Source organism: Cervus elaphus, chromosome 16, assembly GCF_910594005.1.
Source record: "Cervus elaphus chromosome 16, mCerEla1.1, whole genome shotgun sequence".
Classification (NCBI taxonomy): domain Eukaryota; kingdom Metazoa; phylum Chordata; class Mammalia; order Artiodactyla; family Cervidae; genus Cervus; species Cervus elaphus.
This window is the reverse complement of record NC_057830.1, coordinates 35,664,963-35,688,807: the sequence shown is the minus strand read 5'-3', so window position 1 is coordinate 35,688,807 and position 23,845 is coordinate 35,664,963. Positions and strand designations below refer to the sequence as shown.

General features: G+C 47.7%; 1 protein-coding gene across 2 annotated transcripts in view; it reads left to right on the top strand.

Annotated features, from left to right (window-relative positions):
* NFX1 (nuclear transcription factor, X-box binding 1) overlaps positions 1-16,504 on the top strand; it is a 70,513-nt gene extending 54,009 nt beyond the window's left edge. For both annotated transcript variants that reach the window (XM_043927390.1, XM_043927389.1), the window contains exons 15-24: positions 114-193; positions 2,475-2,705; positions 3,528-3,601; positions 4,401-4,502; positions 5,235-5,276; positions 10,808-10,906; positions 11,497-11,563; positions 12,953-13,098; positions 13,767-13,868; positions 14,920-16,504. In XM_043927390.1, the coding sequence (XP_043783325.1) occupies positions 114-193; positions 2,475-2,705; positions 3,528-3,601; positions 4,401-4,502; positions 5,235-5,276; positions 10,808-10,906; positions 11,497-11,563; positions 12,953-13,098; positions 13,767-13,868; positions 14,920-14,992 (1,016 nt within the window). In that variant the 3' untranslated portion in view covers positions 14,993-16,504. The remainder of the gene's footprint in view (positions 1-113; positions 194-2,474; positions 2,706-3,527; positions 3,602-4,400; positions 4,503-5,234; positions 5,277-10,807; positions 10,907-11,496; positions 11,564-12,952; positions 13,099-13,766; positions 13,869-14,919) is intronic.
* Positions 16,505-23,845: the final 7,341 nt, after the last annotated feature.

The following is a 23,845-nucleotide window of genomic DNA, read 5'->3' as shown; positions in this document are numbered from 1 at the left end:
AGTACTTCCAGCTCCTAAATTTAAAAGTTCATGTCAAATGCTATTACAATATGTGTAATAGTTGGGGTGGCGCTGTTTGAACATCATTCCTGATTTTGCCTTTCTCTCTCCAGTGTACCATTCTTGTCATAGCGAGGACAAGTGCCCTCCTTGTACTTTCCTCACGCAGAAGTGGTGCATGGGCAAACATGAGGTAAGCTTTCTCTTAAGTTGTTCATTGTTCCAACCAGAGGTTTATGGTTGGATTTCGTTAAGAGGATTAGCCTCATTGTTTCTCAAAGTGAATATGCTCCAAAGAAGCAGAGATTTGCTATTGCCACTTTTTTTTTTCTTTTTTTATCATTGAGGTATAGTTTGCATAAAATAAAATTTACCCTTTTTAGCATGCAAGTCTATGAGTTTTGACAAAAGCAGTCATACAGTCATGTCACCACTACCACAGTCAAGATGTGTAACAGGTCATTCACCCCCAAACACTCCTTTGTGTCCTTTCAGAATTACTGTCCACTTTCCTCCAGCCCCGGTAACCAGTTATGTGTTGTCTGCCCTAACAAAGTCTGTTGCCTTTTCATGAGGCTGCATAAATGGAACCATGCAGTCAGTAGCATTGTTAGACTATTCTGCTCTTATTTTTAATCTGGTTACAGTGAAATGAAACTCAGCCAGTAGGCCCTGAGAACATGAGCTGTGTTCAGAGACAGCGTCAGTTAGCTAGCATGGGGAGGGGTTGCCAGTCTGGGGAAAAGGGTTACAGTGAGAATATCCCAAGACTGCAGTGGGCTCCCTGCCAGTTACCACCGATCCTGCTCTCTACTCCCTTCACAGATTTCCATCCTGCTGATGGGCCAAACGCCTTCCTCCCCACTAACCTGCCCCTCCCCACTGCCACTACCGTGAAGGATTTTCATCCTTATTCTTAGCGTCTAAGCTGTATTTGGCACTGCTGACTATAGACCCTTTGAAACCATTTTTAAATTTGTTTAATTTTAAAAAGGCATATTCATCGTAGACTGTTAATATAGCTTTGCTACCCAGAAAGAAATACTTTTAAACATTCTAGTGTATAGACTTCAGGCATGGGTATTACATATTCTCCTCTACTCTATGAAGACTATATTGTTTTGTAACCTGCTTTTTTTACTTCATAACATGTTGGCCAACATTTCTTGAAACTCTTGACAACTGTGACAACATGCTTTCAGTATTCTTATCTTGATGGACATATTTTTCTCCACTTACTTCCTGTCAGAGGTTCTCAGGTCATAATCCTTAGTATTTATTCTTCCTCTGAGAAATCTTACTTCCTCTAAGAGTAACCATTCTAAGAGATCCATGTGTTATCTTTGTGTTGTTGGACTTCAGTCAGCAAATATTTACTGCTTGCCTGCTCTGTACTAGGTAACTGGCTGGGTTCAAGTGATTGAGAAATGAAACAGGGGCTGGCCCTGCCCTGGTGGAGCCTTCACTGTGGGGCGGAAAGCAGATGAATGAGCAGTCGATTATAGGTGCAGCCGTGTGGGAAGGGGGTCCCTTCAGTACCCCCTACCCAGGGAAGGTGTTCCTGGAGGAAGTAACATAAGTAAACTCCTGAAGGATGCTGAGAAGATAGGCAGGTAATGTGGGCGCGAGCAGCACAGGGCCCAGCGTGTGCATCCCAGTGGTAAAGTAAGTGAGTGTTTAGTGACTGGGAATACCTTCCACCAAAATACCGAATCCAAAGCAGGTATGTACTAGACTCTGGGGCCCTCTTCAAGATTAAAGGTTATGCCTCATCAGAGTCGAAGTATACTTCTCTCTTTGAGGGCTCTTAAAAGACTTTGAGCAGGTACATGAGAGTAATCTTTGGTCCCACAGGAGTAAAATCCCAGCATCTTTTTCCTAGAGTGAGGAATCCTGGGGGAAGGCAATTTTTCAAGAAAAAATGACTTGGCGGTTCCATGGCCTGTTGCCTCTTAATTTTTTTTAATGACAGAGCTATCTAAAACTATGGAGACCAGGGGTTGGGAGATGTGAGGAGAGCTGAGTATTTAATTACATAAAACTGCCCTGCCAGCAGTCGGGAAACCATGAGCCAAGGGCGCCCCCACCCCTGGGGCTTCTGTCAACTCAGTGCCCTAGCTGTTTGCAGAGGTAGAAGATCCCCTGACCCTCCCAGTTAGTCATAGTATTTTCAGATCCTCCCTAGTTATCTGGTTTCACATGCCTGTTACTCACCTTGGGAAGTTTATGTTGCAAGTCACAGTGGGCTGCTAAAACAAATCCTTTCAAACTGTAACAAGCATAATTAAATAAAGTTCAGGTTTGTTTTCTTTTCAAACTAACCTTTCAGACTTTAAAAATCAGCCTGATTTAAAAAAAAAAAATTTTTTTTTTTTAAATATACTAATTGTGAAAGTTCCAGAATGTCTAAGTAGGAAGTTGAAACCCACCCCAGATCCTGAATGGAGATGAGAACCCGGCTCCTTCTCTCCTAGTTACGAAGTAACATTCCCTGTCACCTGGTGGACATCTCTTGTGGACTGCCCTGCGGCGCCACGCTGCCGTGTGGGATGCACAGGTGTCAGAGGCTCTGTCACAAAGGAGAATGTCTGGGCGACGAGGTCTGCAAGCAGCCCTGCACCTCCTCCAGAGCCGACTGTGGCCACCCATGCATGGCACCCTGCCACCTCAGCTTGCCCTGCCCAGTGACCGCCTGCAAGGCCAAGGTGCGTAGTCCTGGCTCCAGGTGAGGTGTTGGCTGTGGTCCTGATGCTGCTGATGAGTCTAGAACTGTCTGCAGTGGCACTGAAGCACACATCCCAATCCGGGGTCGTTGGTTACAAGGAACTGCAAGTTAACAAAGAGAAAGGTGGACCTCTGACTGCCAAGCTTGAGATGGCCTTTTAGTTCAGAAAGTACCCACTGCCACCTGACCAGTCTCTGTCTCCCTTCGATCGAATTATCAAGAGAGACTCTTGATTGCCCACTCCATTCATTCAACAAGTATTTAAGTTGTAGAAGATGTTATGCTATATAGATGCTGGAGATCTACCAGTGAACAGGAGACACATGGTTCTATTAATCAGATGGACAGATACTAACTAGTTACTCAGGTAATTACCTGTGACTCAGGTAAGGGTTGTGAAGTAGTTACACCCTTGCAGGGGTTCCACAGGAACACGTGAGTGGGGGACTTAACTGTTCTGAGGGATGGAGCAAGGTCTCCCCTGAGGAGGTGAAAGTGGAAGGTGAAAGTGTCTCCCTCTGGTTTGGTGGTAGAAACTTCATTCTAGGCCTGCCCCTTCAGGCAGGATTAAGGACAGGGATAATGCCCAGTAAGGGGCACGTAAACCTGGCACTTCCTCCTAGAATGTCAGCCACCACGTTGCCAGTTTGCGTGTGTGGTTAGCTCCTCCATCTTGGAGAGGAGCCTTTCCCTGTCTCTGTTCTCTGCCAAGGTTTGATTCGAGAGAGGCTTTAAGAATGAAACCTGCCCATTCACATGTTTTCCGTGGGCTGAAAGCTGCTCCACGTTCATCTCATTTCAGATAGAGCTGCAGTGTGAGTGTGGACGAAGAAAGGAAATCATGGTTTGCTCAGAAGCATCCAGTACTTATCAAAGGTTAGTGCTGCTTAAATGTTAACAATCGGCAGGTCTAAGTAAAGGATATACCGGAGTTTATTATAGGATCTTTGCAACTTTTAAGGACAGTTTTTTAGATAAATTTTGAGTCTAGTTTTTCAGGTTCAAAGAAAAGTACTGCTTTATGTACCTCATTACCTTCCCTAACCTTAATTTGTACACCATTTTACTTCTCCTCCTCCTTCCCCTCTCTCTACCTCTGGTCCTCTTTCACCATGAGATCAGAAGGGCAGATGCCCTGAGGTTGCATGAATTGCTTTCGTGTCCCGCCATTTGTGGTGGCACAGCCATGCCCTCTGCTCCAGCTGGAGTGTGGGGGTTTCTGGCTGTTCTGTGGGTTGTCTTTGCAGCCTCCTGAAGTCTTGGGACCTGTGTGGTCACATGGGGATCTGAGTACAGGGGTGGAGATTTTAGGATGGATGGACAAATAGATGCAGAGATAACAACTTGGAGATGCAGAGATGCATAGATGTGTCATAGAGGTGGAACTTCAGGAGTGTGCAACATCAGATTGACTGTGAATACCCACTGAGTCCCGGGCATTGGCCCAAGATGTTCAAGGGAGTGCTAAGAAATCGATTGCCTCATTTCCTATGAAGCTGTTTAGACTAATTGAGATACCACGTAAAACGTGTGGATAGTTACAATAAATAGACTTCCAAGGCTACACAGATTGTCAAGAGGTAGATTTTTCTTGAAAGACGTATTTTGTGTGCCTGGTGTGAGGAGATTCTTGTGAAATGCAGTGCCTTTCTTCCCTTTCTTTTTTGTACTTCAGAATAGCTGCCATTTCCATGGCCTCCAAAATAACAGACATGCAGCTTGGCGATTCAGTGGAGATCAGCAAGTTGATTACTAAGAAGGAAATTCACCAAGCCAGGTAATTTAAAAAATGTGTAGTTGTGCCCTCTTTCTCGCATTAGACTTAATTTCCAGAGGTCAGGAACCATTCACTTGTGTCAGTCCCCAGCAGTAAAGCCTTGCACACACAATATTCAACAGACCTCTGAGGTCAAGAGGCCACAGCCACTCCAGTGCAGTGAATCCTACTCAGGACACAGCTAAGACCAGAGGAAGCGTTTCTGGGCCTCACTCCAGATAGTAGCCAGAGAAAGCAGAGACCTGGGCATGTACATTTTAACCTGCAAGAGAACAGAGAGGTGGCTGTGTCAAGAGAGGGAGATGGGGCTGTCAGAGGGCTGCTGGGAGCATTTGGGGGGCTGAGCAGCCTCAGGACACTCTGAAGTCTTTCGAAGGCCTGCCCACCTGTCCTTGAGAGGGACCTCATCCAGCCATTGTTTGGTCAGAGTATGCTCAGTCTCTAGGGTGACCATTCAAGAACTTACTGCTGAGTGGTGATGTGGTTTAGTCACTAAGTCGTGTCCGACTCTTGTGACTCCATGGACTGTAGCCTGCCAGGCTCCTCTGTCCTTGGGATTCACCAGGCAAGAATACTGGAGTGGGCTGCCATTTCCTTCTCCAGGAGATCTTCCAGACCCAGGAATCGAACCCCGGTCTCCTGCATTGCAGGCAGGTTCTTTACCAACTGAGCTACTCAGAGTAGGAGCTGTGAACCCTGCGCTCTCACTTAATTTTTTCTTTGTTTCTCAAGGCTGGAGTGTGATGAGGAGTGTTCAGCCTTGGAAAGGAAAAAGTAAGTAGTTTGAACTACAATTTATCTAGCTGTCTTTGAGCTCTGTGAAGTTAGTGGGACGGAGCAACCCTTCAAGCATTCAATCAGCACCTGCTCTGAGTCTTTTGCTGCTATTGGAGAGCAGGAGAAATTCAATCATCAAGAATTGAAGTGCCTAAGGATAAACCAGTTAGGTGATCTCACCGTGTTTCTGAAACATGAGCTGAAGTGGTTTCAGGCAAGTGTAAACATTACATGCCCCACAGCATACTAATTCAGGGACTGGCAGACTTCCTGATTCCAATGGAGATAAGAGGCTTAAAATTCTTTTAATGAACTTTTTTGTTGAAGTATAGCATACATATAGATCAAAACTATACAGATCAGTGAGTCATCACAAAGTGAATACATTGGTGTAATCAGCAACGAGGTCAAGATTTTGAAAGTTTCCAGAACCTGTTCTTAACACTCCACTGAGATATAACCTGTATCCTGACTCCTAACAGTTTAGATTATTTTGTGTGTTTTTGGACTTTAAATAATGAAATCCTGTGGGTGGTATTTTTGTCTGGTTTCTTACATTATATCTGTGATACTCCTTTTGTTGCATGTAGCAGTATTTTGTTTGTTTTCATTCCTGAACAATATTTTATTTTAGTAATGTATCATCACTTATCTATTCTCTAGTTAATAGATTACATGTGTTGTTATTGGTATTGGGCTATTACAAATAATGCTCTGTAAAGAACATCCTTGTACTAGCTTTGCTGTATATATGTACTCATTCCTGTTGGATAATAAACTCAGGAGTAGAATTGCTGATTAATAAGGTATGTGTATTTTCAGCTTCTGTTGATTCTGCCAGTGTTCAAAATGGTTGTACCAAGTTATACTCCCATGAACAGGGTCATATTTCCCACTGCGCTGTTTGTGTCAGCACTTGGAATTGTCAGTCTTTTAAACTTTAATCCATTTTTGTAGATGTATAACTGGATATCACTGAGCTTTTAATTTATGTTTCTCTGATGACTGGTGAGGTTGAACACCTTTTCATATGTTTATTGGCCATTTGGATATCTTTTGTGAAGTACCAGTTCAAGTCTTTGCTTATTTTTTAATTGTATCATCTGTCTTTTTCATATTGATTACTAAGAATTCTTTTATATTTTAGATATGAGTCCTTTGTTTTATTTGAGAAGAAAATAGCAACCCTCTCCGGTATTCTTGCTTGGGAAATCCCATGGACAGAGAAGCCTAGTGGGCTACAGTCCATAGGGTCGCAAGAGTTGATCATGACTTAGCAACTAAACCACCACCTTTTTATATATATATATATATATATTTTTTTTTTAATAAATTTATTCTCCTTTAAAAAATTTATTTTTGGTTGTGCTGGGTCTTCGTTGTTGCTTGTGAGCTTTGAGCTGTGGCTAGCGGGGGCTACTGTTCATTGAGTAAGAATACCTTTGTTGCAGTGCATGTGTTTCTCATCGCAGTAGCTTCTCTTGTTAGGGAACACAGGCTGTAGGCACATGGTTTCAGTAGTTGCAGCTCACGAGCTCTAGAGCACAGGCTTGGTAACTGTGGCTCAAGGGCTTGGTTGCTCTGAGGCATGTGGAATCTTCCCAGACCAAGGATTGAGCCCATGTCCACTGCATTGGCAGGCAGATTCCCGTCTACTGTACCACCAGGGAAGGCCTGTTTTGTATATTGTTTCTCACACCCTGTGCATTCACTTTTCACTCTCCAAATGGTGTCTTAATAAATAGACATTTCTAATTTTTAATGTTGTTCAGTTTATCAGTCTTTTCCTTAGTTAATAGTACATTTTATAGCTTGTTTTGGAAGTATCTGTCTATCCTGAGGTCATAATGGTATTTTACCTTTCACATTTAGAACTATAGTTGACTTGGACCTATTTTTTTTTTTAATCATAATATAAGGAGGGTTCATGATTCCTCTTTTTTTTTTTTTTTTTCAAACAAATGTTCGCTTGACCCAATATCGTTTATCAAGAAATCCTTTTCTCAGTTCGCTGCAGTGCCTTTGTCTTAAAGCAAGTAGTCATGTTGCGTATGGGTTATTCCAAGTTCATTCTGTTCCATTGTGTTAGTATCACATTATCTGAACTACTGTACCTTTTTAACAAGTCTTAAAAAGTGGTAGCATGTCTCTTCAAACATGGTCCTTCTTCAGGATTGTCTTGGCTATTCTTGGCCATTTGCATTTCCTTTTAAATTTTAGAAATAGGTTATCAATATCTGCAAAAAAAAAAAAACCTGGGATTTTGACTGAGCTGGTATTTATAGATCAGTTTGGGAAGATTTGATACTTTGTAATATTGAGGCCTCTGGTCCATGAGCAAAGTATATCCTTATATTTAGTCATGTTTTCTTTCAATGTTATTTTTATAGTTTTCTGTATATAGATTTTGTACATCTTTAAATAGATTTGTTCCTTGCTGTATGGTGTTTTTTGATGCTATTATAAATGGTATTTTTTCCTTGTTACCACTTTTAAATTTTAATTCTCTAATTGCTTGTTGCTGGCATGTAGGAATACAATTGATATTTGTTGGCCAGTATTCACAACCTTGCTAAATTACTTATTTCTGATAGTTTATCTGTAGCTTCTTTTGGATTTTGCATGTACACAATCATGTCCTCTTCTAATTTATTTCTAATTCTTACCTTTTTTCTTTTTCTTGCCATATCACACTGGCTAGGCCTCCAGTACAGTATTGAATAGAAGGTAGTAATAATAGATATTTCACCACTATCTATGATGTCTGTTGTAAGTTATTTGAGTATATTCTTTATCAGATTAAGAGGCTTTTTTTATTCAGTGCCCGACAGACTTTCTAGTTCCAGCAGAGATTAAAGGTATAGTTCTGTGAAAATGTTTATATTTGGAGAATTTAGGTGAGGAGCATGTAGGAGTTTGTTGTCCTTTTTTTTTGGCTGCGCTGGGTCTTCGTTGCTGTCTGTGGCTTTCTCTAGTTGTGGCAAGCAGTTGCACAGCAGGGCCTCTTGTTGCAGAGCATGGACTCTAGAGTGTGCAGGCTTCAGGCTTCGGTAGTTGTGGTCCTCAAGCTTAGTTGCCCCGCATATGGCATCTTCCCAGACCAGATTCGAAGCTGCTCTGGACCACTAAGGAAGTCCCATTGTAATGTTCTTGTAATTTACCATTCTTTGAAATTTTTTCAAGATAGAGGTAAGCAGAAACAGATAATCGCAGATAAATGCAGTCTTGTTTTACCTAGAAGTGCAACTTTGAACAATTGTTAACAATACCTTTTTAGGTGACTAAATGTGTAGACTGTAATATGATTAATAGCACTGCCCAAATTTCCTTTGATTTGACCCTTACGGTAACTTTGTAATAATTGCTGTTCAAAACTCTTGTCCTTTAAGAACTATCACATTGTTCTCTGCTGCAGTCCAGAGATTTCAGAAATGCTGTAGTGAATGCATAGAAGGCCTCCAAAACACAGAAATGCACCTTTGTGTAGTTGAGACAGTATTGCACAGCAGTTAGAGCCAACCATGGCTCTAGAGTTAGATTGCCCAGAATTGAATCTTAGCTTCACTCACATAGCTGTGTGACCTTGGACAAAACACATTATCTCTCTAAGCTTTAATTTTCCCAAGTATCTGTGAATAGTGAGTGATAATAATAGTATCTACCTCCCTGAGTTGTTTTGAGGATTAATACATTAAAACTAACGATGATATACATAAAACTCTTGGCACAAGCCTAATACATAGTAGATGCTCAGTAAATGAAAGTTATTGATTAGAACTAGCTATTTCTGAAAGCCTTTTGAATTTCTCCTCAATCTTTGAACAATGACATAATGACCCTCACTATATAAGGATTCTTTCTTACTCACAGACCTAAAAAAAAAAAGAGAGAGACATGTGAATTTGAAAAGGAAAATGCCATCTAAAGTTGCAAATACATGCTCCATTGCAGAAATGGAAAACTGGCAGACCAAATTCACCCCACAGTTATGTTATATTGGTGTATATGTTTGAATTAGTGGCCAACTAGTCAAACCATCAAAAGATCTCCCCCTCTAGGAATTCTCTTGAAAATTTGAAAACTAAACCGCTGGTCTAGTCAAAGCTATGGTTTTTCCAGTGGTCATGTATGGATGTGACAGTTGGACTATGAAGAAAGCTGAGCGCCGAAGAATTGATGCTTTTGAACTGTGGTGTTGGAGAAGACTCTTGAGAGTCCCTTGGACTGCAAGGAGATCCAACCAGTCCATCCTAAAGGAGATCAGTCCTGGGTATTCATTGGAAGGACTGATGTTGAAGCTGAAACTCCAGTACCTTGGCCACCTGATGCGAAGAGTTGACTCATTTGCAAAGACCCTGATGCTGGGAAAGATTGAGGGCAGGAGGAGAAGGGGATAACAGAGGATGAGATGGTTGGATGGCATCATTGACTCGATGGACATGGGTTTGGGTGGGCTCCGGGAGTTGGTGATGGACAGGGAGGCCTGGCGTGCTGTGGTTCATGGGGTCACAAAGAGTTGGACACAACTGAGCAACTGAACTGAACTGAACTGAAACTGCTGGTAAAAAATTAGAAAACCTAGCAATAATAAACCAAATTCTTATGGGCATTAAGCTTGTAAGAGATCCCTGTCTCCTTGTAAAGGAAAACTATAAATGCTAAACTGAATTTTAACTATCTTAAAAAAAGGACATAACCAGGTGTTGGTGAGATGCCACGAGACTCATACAACTCCTGGTCAAAGCACAAACAGCATTGTTGGAACCCTTAGACCTTGATGATCTAGGTCTCAGGTCCATACTGTTTAATGCAGTTATGCCACACCTGGAAACATTTTCCAGAGAAATAATCCTAAAAGGTTTTTGCTTGGAGATATTGTGTTACTTATAATATTCAAAAACTGGGGGACTCTTAAAGGAACCTAAATGGGGAATGCTTATGTAAATTGTGGGACATATAAAATTAGAAGATTATGCAGCTGTTAAAACACAGGGAGTGTGAAAATCAAACAGTAATATGAGAAATGCTAAAAAAGATTCAGAGTTTCATGTACTACTTAAAATTACAGAAGAAAAGTATAAAAGGAAGCACATTAAAATTAACACAGCGCTTATGTTGTTAATGGAATTCTTTATTTTGTAGACTTTCTGTAGAGTGATGTTAATTTTAGTATTATCTTTCTACATTATTCATCTGATGTTCAGGTGAAACCTCAGAGGAAATAATATCCCACTGACCATCCCCGGTGCGTGCCCTCCCTCAGCCTTCTCTTCACGAGACAGTCTTAAGTCTCTAGTGTCAGCCTACAGCTTGCTCAGAACCATCTAAATCTGTCTTAACTTGTTTTGTTCTGTGAAGACAATTCAGTATCTTGTCCCAAGTTGTTCTTATTCTCCTGAATAATCAGGTTTACTGAAATGAGATGATTAATGTATAAAAAAACGTAGAACCTGGTGGGTACTCTGTTACTATGAGATAATTTTCCTCCCCCTCCTTTCCTTTCATTTACATACTTCACTCTCTTTCAGGAGGTTAGCAGAGGCATTTCATATCAGTGATGATTCTGATCCTTTCAACGTACGTTCTTCAGGGTCAAAATTCAGTGACAGTTTGAAGGAAGATGCTAGGTATGTGACTCGATACCTACTTCCTTAAGTGTGGCTTACCAGATGTTTGCTCTTTTAAGATATGCAGTCCTCTGTGGCTGAGCCAGTTTGTATATTTATATATTATAAGAGATTATATGGTATTTAATAAGTCATTCTCTTGGTTTCTCAAAACTGTCCCATTGAAGAGTTGAACTTGGGAAGTGTGTGTGTGTGTGTGTGGCCCCTGTGGTAGGAGGTGGGGCCCTCCAAGGGTTGGACTGGCTTGCAGTGAAGGGTCTCTGGCCACGTTCCACCTCTGCCCATCCAGGTCTCCGTCACATGGGTGGTCTTCACTTGGGTGGTAACGGTCTTATTTTCCTCATGTCTCCTGGCCCTCTGATGGCTGTTTCTCTTTCTGTCTTCTCTCTTCTCATAATTGTTTTCGTATTACTTTTTTCCCTTTGTTCCGTCACATTCAGCCTTCTGTTATCTGACAGTTCCTGCCTGGCCTCTGCAATTTTCCTGCCCACATTGTCCACTGTCTGCACTGTATAGGCAGAGGGTGGATGGAAGGGCTTCTCAAAAGAGCAGAAACAAATGAAATTAACTATGGCTATTTCTCATTTCAGGAAGGACTTAAAGTTTGTCAGCGATATTGAGAAGGAAATGGAAGCCCTCGTGGAGGCCGTGAATAAGGTTGAAATCAAAATATCCAACTCTGCGTGTCTCTAAGGCCAACTTGATTAAAAAAAAAAAAATCAAGTCCCAGAAACACTGTCAGTGTAAAGTAGTTGTAGGAAAAAGTCACAGCTGCCTTGAGGATCCTTACCTTTCTCCAAAGCCCAGCCATTATAACATTCATGGAAGCTCTAGCCTGGTTCAGGGAAGATATCTGCAATAATATTAAATGTAAATACACATCCTAGCCTTGTGCCTAAGAATGGGAGGAGACACTGTGGATGAAGGGGATTCAATAAGGATACTTAGGAAGACATGCTAACTCCTCAGATCTCTGATGAGCTTCCCTGGTGGCTCAGTGGTAAAGAACCCCCGCCTGCCAGTGCAGGAGATGCAGGTTCTCCCTGGGTCGGGCAGAACCCCTGGAGGAGGAAATAGCAGCCTGCTCCAGTATTCTTGCCTGGGAAATCCTATGGACTGAGGAGCCTGGCAGGCTACAGTCCATGGGGTTACAATGAGTCAGACATGACTGCATACGCATGCACAGAGATCTCTGAAGGACTGTTGTATGATTGGACTCAATGATTCTTATTACCCCAAAGGCAGGAAAGAATATGTTGGGCAGAGATAGAAAGTTGAATGAGTAGAGTTGAACAGTAATGGTATCAGTTCCTTCAGGAGAGGGAAGCCTGTCCTGGAGGCAGCCGGAGATGTCGAGGAGGTGGCTTTAAGCAGGAAAGCCTCTCATATAGTCAGTAGCAGCCAGCCCTGTGGCATCTCCCTCTTCATTCAGAGGGCTTGTGAGTGAGGGAAAGATGGCTCCTTTGTATCTAATGAAAATAGGTTTCCTTCCCGCCGCCTACTCACCCTCTGCCCTGCCTCCCTTCTGTTCCCACTCCCCAGCAGGATGCTAGCACAAAGGAGAAAATGGAATCGTTGTTGCCCTCCTAATTAGGAAACCTGAGCAGATGTAGTTCTCTGCTAGCTGTCTCTGTAAACTCACCATTTTTAGTGTGGAGTGTACAAGTGAGATTTTCTTGTTTTGTAACGCTTCAGTTTATTTAGTCATTTCTTGACGACATCACTCACTCCCCAGTTAGAGGCCCTGTGGGAGCAACCATTGCACTGTCCACGTAGGCTCGGTTCACTCGCCCACTGCCCCCCTGGCCCCAGCCAGCTGCTGCCACGTGGTTCACAGAGGAATTGCAAGAAGTACATCCCGCGCCCTTCCTGCCCCAATCCCGCCACCTTGCCCAGCAGGCAGTGGACTGCTGTGTCCCTGGGCCTCCCAAACTCAGTCACCTCTTACTGGCCCAGGCTGTTCCAGGACAGCGAGAAGGACCTCTATAGGCATAGCCTGTTTTCAAAATGATGTTTACCAGTCAGTCTTCCTTTCCTTCCATACAGGGGAAAATTAGTAAGAAGAGCCACTGCTTCCCTCCCATGAACAGAGACCACCGCCGGATCATCCACGACCTGGCCCAGGTGTACGGCCTGGAGAGCGTGAGCTATGACAGTGAGCCGAAGCGCAACGTGGTGGTCACTGCGGTCAGGTGGGTGGGTCTCACCATCACAGGGGAAACTGCTCGGGGGGGCCCTGGGCCTGAGAACCTGGGCTGGTCGGTGACTAGTGCAGGAGGGCTGCACTGGTCCTTGGTGCCTCCTTGGGCCTGTCCTTGGGCTGTTGTTTTTCTTCCTTCTTTGGAAGATTAGGTGAAGAGTCTGCCTCTGGGCCAACTATTCTGACTGATCTAAGGCTCTGAACCAGAGAGTAAAGCCCATGCCTCAGACCTCAGAGCAGACATACCTACAGCACATTTCACATCAGATCCATCCCTCGTTCCCTTGTGTCTTCCTGGCATCATGGAAACAGAAAGAGTGCTGGCCTGGGACTCAGGGCATCCTCTGTGAAGAGTGTTTACCATTAGAGGAGACTAAGGCAGGAGTGTGGGCAAGGAGGGGACTGCAGGACCTAGGATCACTGTCCGAATCTGGGGAAGTTGGAAGAACCTCCCAACAAAGAAGACTCAAGTGAGATGAGAGGAAGCAGGCAGTGGGCCCAGCAGAGATAGATGAAAGGGATGAGGATTAGTCAAAGGTGACAGGTCATATCGAGAGTGTCCTGCATCATGTTAAGAGTCACAGACTGGATATCCAGCTGTCTGCCTGTCTCCACAAACAGTCCTCGCTTTTCAATACTTTGTGTTCTGACTTTTCACAGAGGGAAGTCCATTTGTCCTCCTACCACACTGACAGGTGTACTCGAAAAGGAGAATCAGTCACGGCCTCCACCACCGATCGCTCATCACAGACAGACAGACAAGTAAGGATTCTTTAGCTGCTTCCCAGAGGGCCCTGTCTGTCCAGAGACGCCAGCGAGGAGTGAACTGCCCTGAGCTGCATTAGACGTTGGCGCCTCCTTGGGCCTGGCCTTGGGGCGTTGCATTCAGACATACGATGTTTGACTGGGATGCCGGACACGTTTGTTCATGCCAGAGGGGTCCCAGGTTTGCTATTTGTAATGCCCACTTGCCCTCCAGGGAGCAAAGGCACTAGCCATAATTTCCATGGTCTAGATGGTGATGCTGGGAAATGGATTCAGTCTGCCACACCAGGTGATGTGGGAACATCACACACTCACAGCAGTTATTCTGGAGATAGAAGTGGGATTCTAGGGGGGTGTTGGCAGTGAAGGGGGAAGCTTTCGTGTTTTGCTCTGCTTACGTATGGTTTGAATCATTTTCCCGGATGCTCGTGATTAAAGAGAAAAGAAAACTGCATGAGCAAGCAGCAGGTCTGGCAGGTGTTTTCTCAGCCAGGAGCGGGGAGGGGTCGTCATCCTGCCTTCCCTTCCCAGGAGGGGACCAGCTGCCCTACGTGGGACTAGGCCACCTAGCTGGAAGCTGTTGGGAACCCAGTGGGGTCTCTCTTCCCGCCCTAGCCTTCCACACAGAAGCACGCCAGAGCCTCCTGCACCTCTGGGAGGGCGGGTAGGGACGTGTACAAGGTCACCAGGAGGGTCCTAGCCGTCGTGGCTCCCTTGGAGCTGGACGGGACAGCTCAGTATGGCCCACTGGGCACAGCGTCAGCCAGGGGTCCTGGGGCCAAGTAGCTCTCAGGACCAGCCCCACTCTTTCCCTGGGAAAAGACTTTATTATGGAAAAATTTTAGAATAGAAAGAATAGTGTTGATATATTAATATAAACTCCTGTGTGCCCTTTACCAAATTCCAACAGTTACTTGCTCATGTGGACTGTGCTGTCTTAGCAGAGTCTCAGACATGGTAAAGAAGCTGACCCTTCACTTTCTAAAACTGGCCTGAATCGGTTTCCCCCAAGCAAGAAAAGGTTGCTCATTCTGTGTTTGCTTTTCAGGAATCCTGGGAACAGCAATTTACAGAAGATAGCGAAGGAGCCAGTAATTGACTACTTTGATGTCCAGGACTGAGGAGATCATGACACACTTAGGAAAAAAAAAAGATTGGGTGTGATGGAGATTTTTTCCCCCGCAGATAAATCATGCTTGTTCCCGACTGCTTGGTGGAGTCACAGCTCACCTACTGTCTTGACCTTGATACATGCAAACCACGATTGTGTCAGAAATCCCCTTGTCCGCTTTGCTGTTTGTAAAGTGTCTCACTTTGTCTCACTATTGCCAGATCTCTGACTGGACGGTCACTAGTGATTCAGCTGAATTTGCACAGGCTCCTCACACCATCACCATGATTGCCCTGAGGGTTGGGGGAACATCGGACTTGATTTTAGTCAAACCGGAATTTTAGCCTGAAAATGTCACTTAGTCATGGTCTCAGATGTCCATCCAGTTACCCATCCTCCTCCTGACAATGCCTTGCATTCTTAATCCAAAGTGATCACTATCTTCGGAAAGATAAAGGCTAACTTCTCAGTCCAGAATCCCAAACAACAGCTTGGTACACCACATCTAAGTCAGGTGTGCGGTTAAACCCAGCTGTCTGAGTCTTTTGCCAAATGCTCTCCCTGGTCTACCTAGCTAAACTTATCTGAGTGGTCTTCAGTAGCATCAGTTCAGACCTGAGAGAGGGCTCGGGGGACCTGTCTTCCAGAATCTGCAGAGGGCCTCTGAGCATCGAGCCTGTGCGGTGACAGGTTCCCTCTCCGCCGTGAGGGTGGAGGACATGGCACAAGCTCCTCCTCCCACTGGTTCACACCGTGGCCTCTGCGCTGACCTGTGCGGGCATGACCCCTCCTCTCTGGTTGAGAAGGAGTCTCCTGGGCGCCTGCCTTTCCCATGTCACTTTCTCCCAGGCCTGCAGCAACCATATTGGCTTTCCCTATCTCTGAGCTCTGGGCTTCTGTTTGCATATTCAAAAAACTATGTGAGCGGTCCAGGGCTTACTCCAGCAGGCCCACAGAGGCATTCTTCAGGCGCCTATAAGGCAGTTGCAGCAACAGTCACATTAGTTCAGCCCTCTTTGTGTTGGTACCTCTTCAACGGAGAGGCCAGACTTCCCAACAACTTCCTTCTGCTCCAGAAAAAGCCACAAACCCCAGAGCAACAGAAGGAGAAAGGAGAAGTGATGTCACAAAACTGGCACTTAGTTTTACCAGGACAAGCAGGGCTGCCCTTTGGTCCTGACCCAGGCACTCTGCCTTGAAAGACATCAGGTCCAGCAGGAGGGTTGGAAGGGTGGGGACAGGTGGCTGGAGGGAGGAGACAGAGCCACACCTTGCCCTGAGCCTGTTTAGCAGAGGGTCAGTGGCCCCACACCCAATAGGGGCCTCATAAGCATGTGTTTCATCTTTCGAGCAGTGGGTTGAGTGGGTGAGCTGTACTGCGAGAGCATCTCCACACCAGCAGGAGGCAGAGACCTGATCTCAGCTTCCGGCTCTGCCATGGGACGCCCTGCTGCTGCCTGATGGAGTGGAGCTACCGCCTTCCTCACCAGAGTCCTGAGGATTAAATGCGATAATGTACGTGGAGGTGCCTGAGCTGTTACACGTGCTGAAACTTTACAGTATTCGGAAAATATGTAGGCCCCTCTCTCCATCATTCTAGCCAAGTAAAGGATTAGAATGCTAACCAGCCACTTATGGTGAACACGTGTGTCCTGCCCACGCTGGGCTGTGGTTGGTTGTGGGGAACAGACATGGCCTGCTCTTTTGCAGTTAGCAATCCAGAGCGGGGCACATACCAGAACAAATAGAGTGAGAGTGTTTGGTCTGGCACAGATAGGTCTTCAGTCTGTTTATTAAAAGCTGAGGAGCTGTACAAGGAGTTTTCTGTGGCGTGCTAGGAGGGAGTCAGCCCTCCTGCCTGGGGGAGCAACCCCTGGATGGGGAAGGAAGACAGAAGAAAGCGTTTGAGCTGAGTCTTAAGATGGCAGACTGCCATTTGGAGGAGAGAGGTGTTCTGAGTGAAGGTGAAGGTAAAGACAAGCCCAGGGCTGTGGTTTGTGGGAGTTTTGAGGGAGGATTGGTTGTCCAGAGTGGGCAGACAACTGAGGGGACAGGTGATGAAGCTGGAGAGGTAGACAGGAGTCAGTTTGTGGGGAGCCACTGAGGGATTCTCAGCAGAGCATCACAGCTGGGCTTAAAGCTGAGGGCAGGAGGCGGCAGAGGTCTTTTGTGGATGCCCGGACGCTGTAGGTATTGTGAGTTTCTGGTGTGGCTACCCAAGTCTGCCCCCGTAGTGTGGACTAGCTCCAGACAGTAAATATGGGCATGAGTGTGGCTCTGGTCTTGACACTTCTTAGACACTAAATGAGAACTTCATAGAATTCTAATGTCAGAAAATATTTTTATATTTTTCCAACCATCTAGAAATGAAAGAACTATAACTCATGGGTTGTATTCAGTATAGAAGTAGGCAGCAGGCTGGCTTTGGTCAGGAAGTTAGTTTGCCCACCCTGTTCTGGAGCAGTCACTCAGAGGGTGTCAAAGGGTTTAGAGCGCTAACTGAGGCAAGAAAGCAGCCGAAAGCTGCCAGAGTGATGCAGGTGAGGAGGAGGTGGTGGGAGCTGGTGCTGCAGAGGAGAGAGGTCAGGAGATCTAGGAGGGATGATAGGCTGCTGGTGTTCAGCAGGAGACCAGGCCCCCTCAGCAAAAGGGGCTGGTTCTCATGGGTTTGGTGGATTCTCCACTAAGCAGTGACTTTAGACCAAATCTTGCAAATCTAAGTAAATTACGCTGTGTGCGGGCTAAAAGAAAAAACACCTCTATCCCTTCCATGGAGGGGGGCCCTCTGGGCATCAGGACCCCACTTTTGCTCCCTGAGAATCCATTGGTATCTTCCTGCCCCTCCAGCTCCAGTCTCCAATGGGAGTTTACCGTTGGGACCAGAGCTTTCCAGAGGCCAAGTTCTTAACTCTGGAATTCCCTCTGGCTTGTCTGGCAGGGCTGGTTCCACTCAGCAGTGGTACCAGTCTGGTGTGCTGTGAGAGGCTGTGTGCAGAATGGAGGTGAAAGCAGTCCTCCTGATTGTGGGGTCTGGGATTGCTCCTGCCCGGGCCAGTGGGGGACAGGCCAGGGGAAGAAGGAATGTCAGTGCTAGGGGCGGGGAGGCTCAAACAGTGGCCCTGAGGTTTGGGTTTGGGGGGTCCTTCCCAAGTGGTGCCCGCGTTGCTTCATGCCTGAAGCCTGGAGACCTTGTTCTCTGAGGAAAACCTGCCAGTTTGCCCCCTCTTCCAAAACTGGTGGGGGAGGGAGGGACAGGCCAGAGCTGCTTCACTGTCACAGACCTGCCTGCCTTCTTCAGTCCCCTCACACGCCCTGCCACACCCATTGGGACAGTTCCACAGATGTCCCATAGTGTCTCCCGTGGCCTTTTAGTGCTCACATATCCCAGGGTGTTCTCCAAGCCAGACCCACCCCAGTCTGAAAAGACCCAGCCAGAAGGGACAGGGCTCCAAGGGCTGTGTGCCAAGCCAAGTCAGGAATCCAGGCCTGGGGTTCCCCAAGCTAGGCCAGCAGAGGGGGGCAAGTCCTCAGAAAAAGAGGAGCTGTCTTCCCAGAACAGAGCTCCCCTGGAGTCCTGCCCTCAGCCCCAGCTTCACGCACACCGCCTCCCGCCTCCCGGGACACCCACTGCAGAGAACTCGGCTGGCCCTCCGGGCCCGACCGTCTCCCTCCGCTCGCTCTGTTCCTGGGCAGTTTGCTTCCAGTGTCCAGGCACTGACTTTCCCACCGTCAGCCGAGGAGGAGTAGTTCCCGCCTATGTTCTGCCCTGGGCCTTTGGGAGGGGAGTGGGCTGGCAGGGTCTGAGGGGTCGGGAGGGTCTTCCAGTGTCGTGTGGCAGCTCGACACGCCCAAGCCTCTGGAGCCTGTCCCGGGACTGTGTCTCGGGCATAGGGAGGGAAGCGACAGACAGCGTGAGGCTGCTCTGGCACGGCCTGGGGTCTTCAGTCACCTGCCCCCTTACACCAGCACCACCGCCTGCCACGTGCGTGAGGGAATCAGGAGTCTTCACCTACCCACACTTCGCCAAGAGTCTCTTCTAATAGTGAAGAACTGTTAGCTTCTAAGTGGAAGCTGCTAATAGCTACTGAGCACTTCTAATAGCTCTCAAGCACTTTTGATAGACCAGGCACTGTGCTCGTATCTTTTACTCCTCAAAGCCCCATAAAGTGTGTATCGTTATTTTCTCAGTTTTACCTATGAGGAAACTGAAAGTTGGAGAAGTTAGGTCGCTTGCCCAAGATCACTCAGTGAATTGGAGATCTGAATTTCCTACTAGCTCTGACTCCAAAACCCGTGTTTCCCAGCTCCACGGACAGAGCAGCGGCTGTTCACGCAGCTCATTCTGAAGTCCCTGAGACTGCACAGCCCAGCAGGTCAGGACAAGTGGGAGGGAAGCTTAGACCGCGTCCCACGTCCCAGTGTAGAGACTACCCTGGGATGAGGCCGTTCCGTGCGGTGGCCATGAGGGGGCAGTGTGTATCCCCAACCCGGGTCCAGGGGATTGCTTATACTTTGCCTTAGGAAAACACTAAAACTTTTTAGATGAGTTTATAACCGGTATCTTTTAAGTTAACCACCTTTTCGTTTGTTTTTTTTTTAATACTGTTTCTCTCTGCTTATTGGTATACATAGTGTAAGCACAGGAGGAAAAACATATCTAATGTTTCAAACACCTGAAGGGAGACCATCCCACACAGAGAAACAGCCAAGGCCGGTGCTCAGTGGTAGAAATATGCCTGTACTTTGAAGGGAACAGCAAAGCCACCAGGCAGTAGCGGGATGAGTAAGGGGGACAGTAGCAGGGGCCTTTAAGTTACTGGAAACAGGGCCGAGGAGTGAATGATAAGATCTGGTTCATTTCTGGAAAATGTCATCCCCGCTGCTGTATTGAGACTAGACTGTATGGATGTTCATAGTCACTCAGTCGTGTCCGACTCTTTGTGACCCCCATGGACTATAGCCCGCCAGGCTCCTCAGTCCTTAGAATTTTCCAGGCAAGAGTACTGGAGTGGGTTGCCATTTCCTACTCCAGGAGAATCTTCCTGACCCAGGGACTGAACCCATGTCTCTTGCATCTCCTGCATTGGCATTTGGATTCTTTACCACTGCGCCACCTGGGACTTGGAGAAAGCAATGGCAGCCCACTCCAGTACTCTTGCCTGGAGAATCCCATGGACGGAGGAGCCTGGTAGGCTGCCGTCCATGGGGTGGCGAAGAGTCGGACACGACTGAGCGACTTCACTCTCACTTTTCACTTTCCTGCATTGGAGAAGGAAATGGCAGCCCACTCCAGTGTTCTTGCCTGGGGAATCCCAGGGATGGGGGAGCCTGGTGGGCTGCCGTCTATGGGGTCGCACAGAGTCGGACACAACTGAAGTGACAGCAGCAGCACCTGGGACTAGACTGTAGGACTGAGTCAACCAGAGAAGAGGCTGGGGACAGTCAGAAGGCCACTGCTGTAGTCCAAGAGCTAGGGGGCAGTGGCTCAAACCGAGGACTCTGAGAGGTTGGATTCTAGACACAATTTGCAGATCACACCTAAAGGATCTGTGGACAGATGGGATGTGGGGTGTGAGAGGAGGAGCCGAGATGACCTCAAAGTTTGGGGCCTGAGAAATGGGAAGATTGAATGTGCCTTTTACTGGGATAGGAAAGTCTGGGAGGAGCAGGCTTGGGAGAGGAAAATCTGACCAGGAGGCGGTTGTCCATGAGACTCTGAAGTCTGGAGACAGGACTGAGCTGGAGATCTAATTTGGGGAGCTGTTGGCATCCAGTGGTATTTAAAAGCCGGTGAAGTCATTTTGGGAGGGCAGGTGAAAGAGAAGAGTCCAAGGATTTTGCCCTGGGCACTCTGTCATCTGGAGGGCAGGGAGCTGAGGACAAGGCGAGAAGCAGAGACTGCCAGAGCCCGAGCTGGGCCCGAGCTGTGTGACTCAGGGCGGTAGGGCAGTCCCGCAAGGCGAGGGTCTCTGGGGCATTTTTCCACATTGCCCAGGAGGCTATGGGCTTCCCTCATTTGCCCTCACTTGTTTGAACCGCCTGAGGGAAGGGACTGGCCCCAAAGCACAAGTCAGGTAACGCCCCATAGAGTTCAGGTTCCTGGCGTCAGGGGAGATCACAGACCTCGGTCGCCGCCTCCCCTTCAGCCATCTCTGAAATACCGTTTTCAGAGGGGCTCCACCCTCTCTCCCTGGGCCACCTCATCCACCTGCAAGCTCTTAACTGCCTCCCTAGGCTTAAAAGCTCCTTCTCTAGCCCAGGACCGGGCCTTTCCCTAGATATCCCACAAGTACCTCTCATTCAGCACACCCAACCTCCAGACTGCCCCCTGGTGTCTCCCCTAGCCAATCTCCCCTGCCCTGGCGCTGGGCCTCCATTAGGAGTTCATCTTCTCGTTAATGTCCCCTGACCTGGGACCAGAGGAACCAGGGCATACGTGGAGGAATGTGGGGGGGCAGCAAGGGCAAGAACACATCCTTCCGGCAGGAACCCATGTCTAAAGAATCCTCTTTATCAGCCAGCAAGGGGTTTGTCGGGTCCCTGGAGGACTCAAAGGCTCAGCCTTGGACATATGACCTTAGCTGTGTCCCTGGGTGTACCTGCCTCTGAACTGTATGTCTCAGCCTCCAAGCCTCCATCACTCACTCTGGCGCCCCCCACCCCCCGGGCCAGAGCATCCCCTCACACTCCCTATGGTACCTGCCCGCTGCCACCTTGGCTTTTGAACACAGACACAAGGGGAGACCATGAACTCTGGTAAACTCTGCCCAGCCTTGCTCCATCAACGCTGATGGCCAACCTGAAACCTAAAGCACCTCACTCCTCTGGGCCACATGACCCCCATTTTGCAGATAAGGAAACTGAGACCCAGAGAGTTTCAATAACCTGCCCGAGCTTGCTAAGGGCACTTGGATGTTTGGGCTTTTTGCTTATATAGAGTGAGTTTGTTTTTCAATGTTTCACTGTTATTTTAACTGTTTAAAAAATAATTTTATGTTTGGCTGTTCTGGGTCTTTACTGCTGCTCTGGCTTTTCTCTAGTTGCGGTGAGTGGGGACCACTCTCTGGTTGTGGTGGTGTGCTCACTGTGATGGCTTCTCTCGTGGCCCCGGGCTCTAGAGCATGGGAACTCGATAGTTGGGGCTCACAGGCTTAGCTCCTCTGCAGCATGTGGGATCTTCCCAGATCAGGCATCTAACCCATGTTTCTTGCGTTGGCAGGCAGATTCTTTACCGCGGAGCCACCGGGGAAGCCCTTAACTGTATGTTCTATTCACACGTCTACAGAATATATTTCACAGTTTAAAGACCAAACAAAACCCAGTGGAGAGCATATCAACAAAGGACTGGAATCCCTACTCTGTACCCCTTGCTGAGCCAGCCTCCCCAGGCCCCAGATTCCTTGGTGTCAGATGGGTGTGATGACCTGAGGACCGTGAGACCGTGTGGAGTGGCAACAGGATGCTCCCTCCCCGCGTGCCAGGCTGAGCTCATTCCATCGTCCCGGCAGCCTGGGAGGCGAGTGCTGTTACGTCCTGTCCTTCCTAAGCTCATACAGCCAGTGAGCGGCAGAGCGGCTGTTTGGACCGGGAGGGCTGGCCTCATTGTCTGTGTTCTTAGATGCCATAGTTATGAGTCCTGCACAGGGGAGGCTGAGACAGAGCTCTAGACCCGCTCTGGGTTCAGCCCAAGGGTGGGTTCAGAGCCAGGGCAGGCCTTGTGGCCACAGCCTTCTCTCTCTGCAGTTGCCGGCACCAAGGTCCAGCCCCATGGCTCCCCCCACCTCCCCCCGGTCTGCGGAACCTCTTCTGAGGAGGAGACAGTGAGACCAGGCAGATCTAGGGGCCACCGGGGCGTGAGTGGGAGAGCGGCTGGCCGGGCAAGGAGTAAGAAGAGCCTCTTCCCAAAGCCAGGACCAGCAAGCTGAGGGCCAGACCTCCTTTGGCAAAGCCCTGGAGAAGCTTGGCCTGGAGCTGATGGTGTTGGGGGGGTGGGGGGGAGTCCTTCTTGTCCCATCCCTGTCCCCATCTCAGCCAGCCTGAGGCAGGGGGCAGTAATGGGGTCGTGATATGAAGCTTTGAAGTGCTGCAAGAAGTCAGAGCAGGTAGGCTCCCCAGATGCCAACAGGTCCCAGCCTCACTATACAGATAGGGAAACTGAGGCCCAGAGCAGGGGAGGGTCCTGTGTGGGTCACGCAGTCAGTCCATGCCGGCCTGGGACTAGAAGAATGGGACAGGAGCTAGGGCTCCTATAGCTCACATCCCAGCCTGGCTCCCAGAGCTGAACAGATGTCCCTCTGGAGTCCAGCCAGCGGATGCTTGCAGGAGGGGCTGTGTGTGTGAGCAAAGCCCAGAGCAGGGATAAGCACCATGACCCCTGCCCCACCTCTTCTTCCTGCTTCCCTCCCTCCTTCCCTCCCTTCTTTCCCTCCTGCCATGTCACCTGCCTCTCTCCTCCAGAGACCTCCCTCTCCTCTGGCCCAAGCCTTGGCCTCACCTCTCTCCAGGCATGGGCTCAATTCACCCTCCCCACTCACTTCTCTTGTCTTCCGCTGCTCCCCGACTCTTGCCGTTCCAGCAAAGGTCCTTCCATGCTCGGACTTTTAGACCTCTGCACTGGCCATTCCCTCAGCCTGGCATGCTCTTCCCCAACATGTCCACATGGCTCACTCCTTCACCATCTTCAAGTCTTTACTCATTTACCTCCCGTCTTCACACCCACACACACTTCCTAGCCTCCTTTTCCGCTTTTCCTGCTTAGCATATATCACAAACATGTTTTGCACAGAATATCGGCTCCAGGAGAACAAAGACTTTTTAAATGCCTGTATCCTTAGCTCTAGGATGGCGTCTGGTTCTCTGCCAA